This window comes from Hyaena hyaena, unplaced genomic scaffold (assembly GCF_003009895.1).
Source record: "Hyaena hyaena isolate Hyena2069 unplaced genomic scaffold, ASM300989v1 scaffold_94, whole genome shotgun sequence".
In the NCBI taxonomy this organism is placed as follows: Eukaryota; Metazoa; Chordata; class Mammalia; order Carnivora; family Hyaenidae; genus Hyaena; species Hyaena hyaena.
Window position 1 is genome coordinate 500,925 of NW_024080726.1, and position 11,879 is coordinate 512,803.

General features: G+C 53.4%; 1 protein-coding gene across 1 annotated transcript; it reads right to left on the reverse strand.

The window, feature by feature from the left end:
- Nucleotides 1-1,030: 1,030 nt before the first annotated feature.
- UBIAD1 (UbiA prenyltransferase domain containing 1) lies at nt 1,031-11,605 on the reverse strand. The gene is made up of 2 exons (XM_039235012.1): nt 10,769-11,605; nt 1,031-3,421 (listed from the first exon to the last, which is right to left on the reverse strand). The coding sequence occupies exons 1-2, from the start codon at nt 11,292-11,294 to the stop codon at nt 2,934-2,936; spliced, it is 1,014 nt and encodes a 337-aa protein (XP_039090943.1). The 5' UTR covers nt 11,295-11,605; the 3' UTR covers nt 1,031-2,933.
- Nucleotides 11,606-11,879: the final 274 nt, after the last annotated feature.

An 11,879-nucleotide genomic window follows, 5' to 3' on the forward strand; every position in this document is an offset into this window, starting at 1 on the left:
AGTAGATCGTGGAGAATGGGTGCTTCCCCGAGACAAGGCCGATACGGGGACTGGGTGGTAGGAACCGGTGCCCTCCAGGCCCACTGTACTCTTCAGCAAGGATGACTGTCAGAGGCATTTGAATCCTTCTAGAACAATGTCCAAGAAACGAGGGTGGATTCCAGGACCGAACTCCCAGCATGGAGCCGAAGGGAAGCAACCTCACAGACAGTGAGCAAATAGAGCAAGGGCCCAGCCAACACCCCTGGTCTCTTGCCCGCCCCTTCCCAGAGCCCCAGGACCCAGACACATCTACTGCTGCCGTGCCATGGATCCGCCCCCTTCTGATGTCATACAAGTTGGTTTGGGGACCCAAGCAGATTGATTCATGTTAAATTTCTCCTCTGACCCACCAAAGCAGCCTTTTGGTTTATGAGGATCCTAACAGTCAGCTATTTTATAAGCTCTTCCCTGAGGTTTACAAAGCCTGTGATTTGGGCTAATTCCAGTCATTAACAACAGGGTTGGTTCTGGCTGGGTGGAAGGTGAGGGCGGAGGGCGGAGGGCGGAGGGCGGGCTCGCACGGGCGGGCTACTGAGGGCCTCCTTGCCGCTGGTCAGGACACCCTCATCAGCCAGCTCTCTCCCCGCAGTGCGTTCCGTCTCCCACAAATTCCTCTGACTAGATCTCTGCTCTGCTCCTAAGGACATATTGTCAAATGGCAGCTGAAACCCAAGGGTCCTCTATCAACTACGTGTTCTCCATCCATCAGCGCAGCGACCCCATCAAGAGAACAGAAAAACGAATGCAGGACAGGACGGAGGAAGTGAGGATAATCTGGCCTGGCTGGTTCTAAGTGGTCCCTCCCGTCTTTCCTAAAGACTCCTCAGATCTGGTCAAGCCCCCATCCAAATTCATGGGCGAAGATCAGGCCCCCCGCCCCGACCCCCCCCTCCCGCCCCTCGGCCGAATGGCCCCGTGTTCCTGCGCTGCTCTCCCGAGATTCACGCATCATTTCACAGCAGGACAGGAAGCAGGAGGAACGCAGAGACAACTGATAAGACATCGTTTTTATTAACAAGTCTAAAGAGAACCTTAACTGAATCAGGGCCGGTAATACAAATTATGGTGACCTGTGTATAAAACCTGGCACCAAATCTGGCCTTTTAGAAACATTTATATTAAAAAATATGCATTAAAATCTGTACCACGACGCAGGGCAGGGGCCAGAGGCCACCTCCCGACACGTGTGCTGGCGAAGGTGGGTCTGGGCTGGGGAAGCAGGGAGCCCCGGTCCTTGCCACAGGTGAGCCCCGTGTGAGAACAGCCTGAAGAGGTGCCACAAGAGCCTGTCTTTGGAGGCAGGACCCCTGTGAGCACCCAAATGCCACAAGCCTGGCGTCAAAACAAAAATGGTGGCTGGGAAGGATTGCAGCCCCCCTCTCGTCACTGCGCTCTGACCACCGTCCGAGGATTCCGGACCTTCTCTGCAGTCAGACCACCTTCAACTTTGGAGGAACGTTTGCGATTTCCAGTATGTTTTCTTCCCAAGGAGACTGACCAATCCAAACTCAAGGAACCAACTCATACTTAGCCTGATGTTGAGGGTTAAGAACCAGTTCTTGTCCTTTTCAGCAGGCCGGGCCCCTGAGACACCTATCAGAAAGGCTGGAATCACAACGGAAAAGCATGATGGCCTCGATGTATTTCAGTCATGGACCAAACGCAAGTGGGCAGCTCTAGCTCAGAAATTATACTTTGCAGGCAGTGAAGTGAAAAACAGCATTGGAATTCCCCATTCTGGGAGCAAAGGATCTTTGCACAAGGCCATTGCGGCCTTCGGGAGGAGTGGGGTCAGTGCTGCCCATCTGTCTTCAAAGAGGAAGACGTGGCTCCTTCTCTGGCAGGGCCTGTCATCTGGCTGAACCGGATCAGGACTGTGTCTATCGGCTTATTCGTTCAGGGATGGGCTGATGTTCCCGCGGCTCCGTGGAAAGTGACAACTGTCCTCAACTCAGCTGCTAAGCTGCTACCCAAACAGGCTCAGTGAACAGGAGACGCACAAATGGGATCCAGACAGAAATGGAGGGTGGGCACAGGGGAGCGTTAGGAAAGGCAATGGGTGGGGTAGAGGCAGCCTTGTGGGCTTTAAGGGGTCCGCAAGGAAGGCGCCTCTACAATTTCAGGGCTCCTGATAGTTACTGAAAGGGCTGGAGTCATTCCAGTAGATTCTATACAGGGAAAACAGCTGCCCTACCAAAGCAGAGTGATTTTCTCAGCTGCCTCCGGGTGGGGGTGGGGGGGAGGGTTTCGCCCTCGCCAGCCCTCGGCTGGACTGTCCTGCCACAGGACACATCTCAGCTGTGGCAACAGCAAACGGGGAGATGAAGGACAAACGGGTCTGACGCACAACCCAGGCCCAAGGCTGGGAGCCACGCTAGACCGTTAACGAGGGGGGCTCTCTCTTGAGCAGTGTCCCTTAGGATGCAAGTGCTCAGAGTAAGAGACGGACGCTCCCGTGGCCCAGGGGCCTGGCACCGACCGCCAGCGCATCCTGCGAGGCCAACACACCGGGAGGAAGCTTACTGTGAGTACGTGGAGCAAGCAGGGGCCCAGTTACAAGGGCTCCTCAGGACAGAAGGCCGACCTGGAGGCTCCTTCACAAAATCCTGGGTGACCTAACAGCACCCCCTAGTGGAAATTATAAATAAAACAAGAGCCATGCATCCAGTTCACCTTCTGATACAAGTGGTTCCCAGAGTCACCATAAAACGGAATAATACAAAAACAAACCTTATCTTTACAAACATAATAATAAAAAAGAGGTGGGAGTTCAGAAGCCATCCTTCGGCCCCTCACTGCCAAATCACCCTCCCTCCTCCGATTCTCTGCCTTCAACAAACACATTCTAAGATGAGGGGGCAAGGGCGGGGTGGGGGGAGCTCCTGGTCCCCTCAGAGTTTGGGCAGACTGCCCGCTGGGGCCAGGATGATGCCAAAGACGTAGAAGAGCCCCAGCAGGAGGTTGAGTTTGGCAGTCCGCTGGGGCAGTTTGTTGAAAGTCTGGCTTCGGAACTGTCGCTCCAGGGAGAAGGCCATGGGGATGGTGAGCAGGGGCAGGGCCAGGCTGATGCTGTAGTGTGTGGCCAGGATGCTGAAGATCAGGTAGGGCAGGAAGAGCAGCGTGTTGTAGAGCATGTAGGAGAAGGTGGGGCCGATGAGGATGGCGAGCGTGACGATGCCGGCCTCCCTGTCGGACTCCATGTCCCTGGTGTTGTTGGAGTGGAGGATGGCCTCGGTGCTGAGGGCAAGGGGGATGGCATAGACCAGCGGGAAGACGGCCAGCGACCCCACCTGGACGGCGTAGGCGAACATCACAGCCAGCGGGCCGAAAGTGATGAGGATGACGAGGTCTCCCAGAGCCACATACTTGAATCCGATTCCTACAGCCAGAAAACCCAGAGAGGAGGTGTGAGGTCAAGGGCTCGAAACTGAGGGGCTGTTCTTCGGTCCCAAGGCAGCCGCTCCCGGCCGGGAGCCGGGCCTTCACAGATGGAGAGTACGGGCAGGCAGTGAGCTCCCTGCCCTCCAGAGCAGGCCTGACTTGGTCTCCAGTGACACAGAGGGGCAGGAACACTCACCCAGTTAGGCTTCAGGGTCGTCCCCAAGCTCTCCTTCCTTCCGCCCCCCAGCAAAGTCCCGCAACAAACAGCAGAGGGCTCCCAGCACCCACAATTCAACCGGAGAGCCGGCGAAGGATCTAAAAGGTCTTGCGGACCTTCGCCAGCCCGTGCAAGACATTGCTTCCACCCACCAGTACCTCAGAATACCCATCCCAGTCTCTTACTTTCTGCCTCCTTCTTCCACGGCCTCTGGAGGCCTCTGGTTTTGAAAATCCCCAGCAAATCTTGGTGAAATCTGATGGTGCCCAACTCCACATAAAGAAACCTTTGCCCACAAAATGAGTAAAACAGCTAAGACGAGGCTACTGTGCTGCTTCCCCTCTCTGGTTCCCATGAAGTTCAAACTAACCCTCCCTCCCACCCCCTGCCCCAGATTCTTCCTGCTGGACTGACAACCCACTTCATATCCTGTCTAAACCACTCCATCCGAACCTGCCCAGTTCTCTCGAGCGATGCCACACTCCACCCGACCTCACTCCCGTCTCCGAATCTGGGTCAGGGTCATCCTACGCCTGGAACAAGATGACAGCCATGCTTATGACCCCCCCACCCCCCCCAATCTAATCTCCACAGATTAGATCTCATCTCCACAGCCAGAGGGGTCCTTCCGAAATACTGACCTGGGATGCCTGGGTGGCTCAGTTGGTTAAGCATCTGACCCTTGATTTCAGCTCAGGTCATAAACTCACGGTTCATGAGTTTTAAACTCTGAGCTATCAGAGCAAAGCCTGCTTAGGATTCTCTGTCTTCCTCTCTCTCTGCCCCTCCCCTGCTTGCTCTCTCCCAAAGTAAATAAACATCTAAAAAAATACAGGAATCTGACCATGCCGTTCTCCTAACACACAACTCAAAACCCTTGTCACAAGCTGTCCTCAGGACACCTCTGGCCCTGCCTCCCTCCCTCCCGCCTCACCTTACGCTCCCCTCCTCCTCCACTCACACTTCGGTCAGTTCCTCAAGGCCTCCAGGCACGTCACCCCCCTTCCTCACCCCCCACCCCGCCTTTGCCTGGCTGACTCCTACGCACCCTTCAAGATCCTAAAGACCGTGCCTGGAGGTAGCCTCTGCTCACCCACTAGGCCACAGCCAGTCCACTGCAACATGTTCCCGGGGCACCCAGACCTCCACCTTCAGAAAGTTCATCGTGGTTCTAATTACTCAATCTGCCTCCTTCCCTCAAACGGGAAGTTCCATGAGGGCACAGCTCGTTCACAGCTCGTCCCCAGCGAGGGGCACAAAGGCTGACCTGAACACAGAGCTACAGTAACAAGCACCTGGGGCTGGGGCTGAGGCAAAGGAACATGACCCACTCAGAGGGAGGCAGCATGGAGTGGGTGGAAGGTGGTCCACACACACACACACACACGGCCACAGAAGCTTGGGAAACCTCCTGATCTAACCAAGCTTCCAACTGATGGCCTCAGGATCAGGAGACAAATCAAAGTATTGGGTCATCAACTGCATTTTAACCAGCCTAAAATGATAATGGGCAATGGTCTGCAGATGATCTAAAGCCAGGGTAGCCAAAGAATGGGTTCAGCCCAAGACTGCCTTCACACTAGTAGCTGGGCTTCTTTGTGGTCGTCTCTCTTTTCCAGCTTTCTTGAAAGAAAACTGACCTAGAGCAAGTGTAAGGTGGACAACGTGTAGACTTGCTACGTTCATATATTGCAAGCTGATTGCCACCATAGTATTAGTTATCGCCTCCACTTAGTCGGGGTGCTTTGGTGCTAAATGACCACTCTTGGTTCTTTAGACTGAAGCATCCCCAGGGAAGCGTTGTCATGGCCGTGGCCCCCGGTACCTGCAACATGCAGCAAACGAATTCTGTGCTCCCCAAGCAGCGTTGCAGTAAGTCCACTGAGGACATGGCCTCTAGGAGGAACTTCTCACAAGCAGAGCACTGGCTCCAGTATTAAGTTAACAAATCAGTGTCTCCTGCAAAATGTCACCCTCTGCCGGAGGAAGATGCCGGGCAGGAAGGTTCCCAGCAGGGACCTGGCATGCTTCTCCACCAGCTGCCCACTTACATGCCCAGCTCTCCAAGCAGATGTCAGGGCTGTGGCTATGGAAGAAGACACAACAGCTCTACAGCCTTGAATCTGGCTAGATTACCCAAGAACATCTCCTTAGATCACGTGGCAAAACGTGATGTGAGCAAAGTGGAACAGAAACATGTGCCTGCAAGAATAGACCCCACCTGGGGCACCTGGGTGGCTTAGTCGGTTAAGCGTCCGACTTTCGCTTGGGTCATGATCTCGCAGTTCGTGGGTTCGAGCCCCGCATCAGGCTCTGTGCTGACTGCCAGCTCAGNGGGGGGGTTGGTGGTGGGTGTGGGGGGGGGGGGGGGGGGGGGGGGGGGGGGGGGGGGGGGGGTTGGGGGGGGGGGGGGGGGGGGTGTCATGAGTTCAAGCCCCGTGTAGGGCTCCCCAGTGGGCATAAAGCTTACTTAAAAAAAAGAAACACTTTGGCAGCTTCCCATAAGCATTCATCTACCTTATGACCCCAGCAATTCCATTCCTAGGCATTCACCCAAGAAAAATGGAAACAAATATTCACAGAAAGACTTAAACTCAAATCCTCAGGCACTTAAACATGAATGCTCAGGCATGACAGCCAAAATACGGACACAATCCATATGTCTCTGAACAGGAGAAAGGATAAACAAACTGTGGGATGTCCACACACTGGACACTACTCCACAATAAGAAGGAACTACTGATGCACATCAAACATGATGAATCTCAAAACCACCATGCTGGGGCGCCTGGGTGGCTCAGTTGGTTAAGTGTCTGACTTCAACCCCAGGTCATGATCTTGCTGTCACGAGTTCAAGTCCCACATCAGGCTCAGTGCTGACAGCTCCGAGCCTGGAGCCTGTTTCAGATTCTGTGTCTCCCTCTCTCTCTGCCCCTCCCCCACTCAGGTTCTGTCTCTCTCTAAAAAACAAATAAACATAAAAAAAATGAAAGCAAAACAAAACACCATGCTGAGCGAAGACACCAGGTATAAGGACTCATTCTGAACGATTCCACTTATATAATGTTCTAGATCCGGCAAAACAATCTATGTGAAAGAAATCAAATAGTGGTGGCCTCTGGATAGGGTTGAGAGGGTGGGAATTGACAGAGAGATAAGTTTTTGAGTGCTGGAAATGTTCTGTATCGTGCAGATTGGGGGCTATACAATGGCGTGCATCAAACTGTAACACTTAAGATCGGTGCATTTCACAGTAAGCCAAATATATCAATAAAGATCAATTAAAAAAAAAACCATAAATCATATCATTACATAATATGCTCAATACATTTCAGCATCTCCCCATGTGTTCACTCAATGAATATTAAGTACTGAATACATGCCTGGCAGTGTTATGGGCACTATGCATTCAGCAAAGAACAGAGACCCAAATCCTTAATCCCAGGGAGCTTACAGTCTTAAGGGGAAGATAATTAACAGTCAGTACTGTAAATGGTATGTTAGAAGTAGTATATACTGTGGGGCGCCTGGGTGGCTCATTTGGTTGAGCATCTGACTCTTGATTTCAGCTCAGGTCATGATTCCAGGGTCGTGGGACTGAGCTCTACTTCGGGCTCTGTGCTGAGCGTAGAGCCTAAGATTCTCTCTCTCTCTCTCTCTCTCTCTCTGCCCCCTCCTCTGCTCATACTCAATCTCTAAAATGAAAAAAAAAAATTAAATTTTTAAAAAGGAGTAGTATGTGCTGTGAAGGAAAGAAAATCAAGCAGAAAAAGAGCTATAGGAAAGGTACTTCGGGGGAAAACACAGGGTGTGCGTGTTTTATATAAAAATAAAGTTTTATTTTTACTTTAATTTTCATCTGCTGCAAAAAAAAAAAACAACAACACAACTTTATTGTAATTTTAAATAGGGTAGAAAGAATGGCCTCACAAAACAGCAAACGCATGGGCAAATGGGTGGCAGAGGTCAGAGAGTGACTCAGGCAAACAGAAGGAGGAAGGGTGTTCCAAGCCAAGGAAAAGCATCTGCAAAGGTACAGCATGTCCTGCCTGTACCAGAAAGAACCAAGAGAGCAGTGTGGCTAGAGCACAAAGAGCAGGGAGAACAGACAGTGCACCGTCCGGGGGGTCACTGTGGAGACCCCGGCCTTTCCTCTGAACGAGACGGGAGCCGTTCGAGAGTTCTGAGCAGAGGACTGATGTGGCGGCCTTATGTTTTAACAGGACTACTCCGGCTGCTGATTTGAGAGCTCCTGAAAGGGACATGGGTGGGTGCACAGAGATCATTAAAGAACCTGCTGCCATTTTCGAGGAGACGACAGTGGAGGCGGGAGGTGGTGGGACGTGGCCAGATCCCAAATGCATTTGGAAAGTAGAGTCCACGGGATTTGCTGATGGACTGGACGGGAGAAATAAGAGTCAAGGATCATGCCCATGACTTTCAGCCTGAAGAACGAGAAGGAGGAAGCTGCCATGGAATGAGGGGAGGAGAGCCGAGGAGGAGGGCAGGGTTCTTAGGGGAGATGAGGGCTTTGCTTTCAGACACTATGGGCTTATGATGCCTGGGTGATCTTGGGGAGAAGCTACTGAGGGAGAAGTTGGACGAGTCTGGAGTTGAGTGGAGAAATCTGGACTAGGGGCACACCTTTGAGAGTCACCTGGTTAACAGATGGCATATGAAGCCATGAGACTGGCTAAAAGCAGCCAGAGAGTGGGTGGAGTTAGAGGAAAGGGGTCCAAGGACTAAAGCTGGAGGCTGGGAGTGAGGAACACCTAGCAGGGGAGCCTGAGGCCCTGTGAGACCAGAATGATCCAGCCCTGAATGGCCTTCCCAAGGGTACCTCGCGCTCTCCCTCTCAATCACACTGGGCTTTCATAGATCCTAAAACATGCTGAGCTTGGGGGCCCCCGGGTGGCTCAGTCGGTTAAGTGTCTGACTTCGGCTCGGGTCATGATCTCACCGTTTGTGGGTTTGAGCCCCGTGTCGGGCTCTGTGCTGACAGCTAGCTCAGAGCCTGAAGCCTGTTTCAGATTCTGTGTCTCCTTCTGACTCTCCCCTGCTCACATTGTCTCTGTCTCTCTCAGAAATAAATAAAACATTAAAAAAAATTTTTTTTAATAAAAATAAAACATGCTGAGCTCTCCCTGACCCCGGGGCATTTGCATGTGCTACTCCTCCAGCCCTGAAGGACTCAAACCCGAATCAGGCCCAGCCCTGTAGCTTGCTCCTTATCCTTCAAGGGCCTCTTCACCGCTGCCCCATGCAGTTCTGCCACAGCGCCCTACCAATGTCCCTTACGGAGCTGTTCACAGCTGGCTGCTCCATCACACTCTCCCTCACCCCTTCCTTCTTTTCTCTCCCTCTTAACATCAGAGTGCCCCAGGTCCCAGTCCTGGTCTCCTTGGGTCTCTATCACCACTCTCTCCTCTGGTAATCTCATCCCAGTTGCACAACTTTATCTCTGTGCCAGAGACCCCCAAATACCTGGCATCTCCATCCCAGGCTTCTCCCTGGAACTCAGATGCTTATATCCAGCCGGCCATCTGACATCTCCGCTTGTAAACCTAATGCCTTAAGATGTCCAAAGCCCATCTCCCAACTTCCTCCCCCAAAACTCGTCTCCACCCTTCTCTATCTCACTTGCCCTCAACTCCATCATTTCAAGTGCTCAGGCCAAAACTTTGGAGTTAGGCTGAATTCCTCTCCCTCCTGCCTCGTTTCCTGTCCATCAGCAAACACTGTCTACCTTCAAAATATATTCAAATATATTCAGAATCTGCCTACTTCTTCCTTTCTCTATTACTGCCTCCCTGACCCAGGCCACCAAACCTCTCTGGCCTGGATTGTTGAACAGCCAGCCTCCTCATCTTCCTGTTTCCGTCTTGCCCACCCACCTTCATCCATTCTCAATACTGCACCCAGACTGGTTCTTTTTTTAAATTTTTATTTATTTATTTCTGAGAGAGAGAGAGAGTGCGCGCGCCAGCGTGAGCAGGGGAGGGTCAGAGAGAGAGGGAGATACAGAATCTGAAACAGGGTCCAGGCTCTGAGCTAGCTGTCAGCACAGAGACCAACGAGAGGCTCGAACCCACGAACCATGAGATCATGACCTGAGCCGAAGTCGGACGCTTACCCGACTGAGCCACCCAGGCGCCCCCAGACTGGTTCTTTAAAACATTAAGGTCTACATAACCTTTGTGCTTCTCTACCCTCCCCAAACATACTTTTCTCTTACCTTCTTTCACTCACTGTACTCATGTGGTTCCTTAAACTTTTTTAAGCACACTCCTGCCTTAATAGCTTGGAACAGCCATTCCAAGATCTGAAACATCCTTCCTCTAGACACCTGCTTAGCCAATTTCCTTCTATCTTTGCTCACATTGCCTTATTGATGAGGCCTACCCCGATCAAACTACTTCGAACAGTCAGCTACATCCTCCTTCCTTGCTCTACTTATTTCTTCCCTAAAGCACGGATCATATTTTTATACATGATGGCCAGGGAACCAACTCCTCAGGGCTTACCTGGAACTTTCCCGATTTCAACACTGAAAAGTAAAGCATCCTGGGAACCATCTCAAGTCCTGAGCAAACCAGGACGCTGGTCACCCTAAATATAATTTATTATTTGTACTTTCCGGGTCTCAAGATCTATAAAATAACTTCCACAAGAGCAGGGCTCTGTGACTGCTGGGTTCACGCAGCACATGCCTGGCACATAATAGGTGCTTAATAAGTAGGAACTGACCACCTGCCCATCACTGCCTTCATCAGCCTCTTGCAAGGAGTCACTCGGCAATCTAGCTGCCAGCAACTTGCTGTCTAACTTTGAGCTCTTCGAATTTAAAGTCCTCTAAAATTTGAAACTGTGGCATTCTAAGATAGGACCATGGAAAGGAAGCCAGAGAGAAAAATTTACATACGTGTGATTCCTAACCTCCATAAGCCAAGCCAGAATCTTCTCACATCACTCCTGTTTTCAAAAAGTCCACATGGCCTACGTGTTACAGATTTCGCATAAATGGCGTAACTCAGAACAGAACCTTTGGAACCTCGTCTCCAGCCCTGCGACTCCCACGCCAAGCGGCAGTTTCCCGAACATGCAGCCAGGAAACGGGCCAATTCTTACCTCCTGTGTAGAGAAAGGAGCCAGACAGGCCTCCAAAGTAGATGAGGGCCAAGTGCTCCAATTTCAGAGGGGACAGGTAGTAGAGACAAGCGGCACAGACACAGCCCAAAGTGTAGAGGAAGACTCCAAACCGGACAACATCCTGGGGCTCCAAGATTCGGTCCACCAGGGTCCTGTCATCACTCTTTTTGTGGTCAATGCCCTTGGAAAAGTCATAGTAAGTGTTGACCAAATTGCCAGCCCCGTGCACGGCAAGGACGGCCACGGCGCAACCCACCAGCAGCCTGGGGTCCAGGACGCCCTGGGATCTGTAAGCCAGGGCACTGCCCAAGGCCACCGGCGTGAGCGAGGCACTGAAGCTCCAGGGCCGCAGGGCCAGCACGTAGGAGGCGCACTTCTGCCTCCAGGAGCGTGGGGGAAGCCTGTCCTGCTCCGGACAGTCGTTCCCCGGCAGGTCCCTGTCCGCGACCTTGGCCGTCTCTCCCGCCTGTATGTTAATCTCCCCCGGAACTTGCGAGGCCGCCATGGAAGCTGCACGCGGCTGAAGTCAAAGTTAGTAGTGAGTGAGCCACCCACTAACAGCCACGGCTCGGCGGCGAAGAGGGGCGGGGCGGCCGGCCCTGACCTTCCTCGGGTTCCGCTCCGGGGCAGGGATGGGGAGGCGGCGGGCCCCGGGGGCAGCACTGAGCGGACGTGGCAGCCCACGAGGCCCGACGGCACCGCCCCGACCTCCTGGCACCCGGGCGAAGCCTGTCTCTGGACCTCAGTCCGCGGCTGGAGCCCAAGGCCGAGCTGCGGCCGCCCGCCTCAGGATACTGAGGCCGCCATCTTGTGCGCCCGCCTGCGGAGGCCCGCCGGGAAACAGGGACCGACCGCGCGGGCTGGGCCGGGCCGGGGGCGGGGCCTGGAGGGCCGGGCCGGGGCGGGCGGGGCCGGGGGCGGGGCCGGGGCGGGGCCGGGGCGGGGCCGGGGCGGGGGCGGGGCGGGGTCTGGGGGCCGGGGCGGGGCGGCCACGCCCCTCTCCCGCTGAGGGGCTGAGGCCCGCAGGTACCTACTCCCAGACTCCCTGGAAACAGCCTCACTTAGCATCACGAGAACGACCTCGACCGCG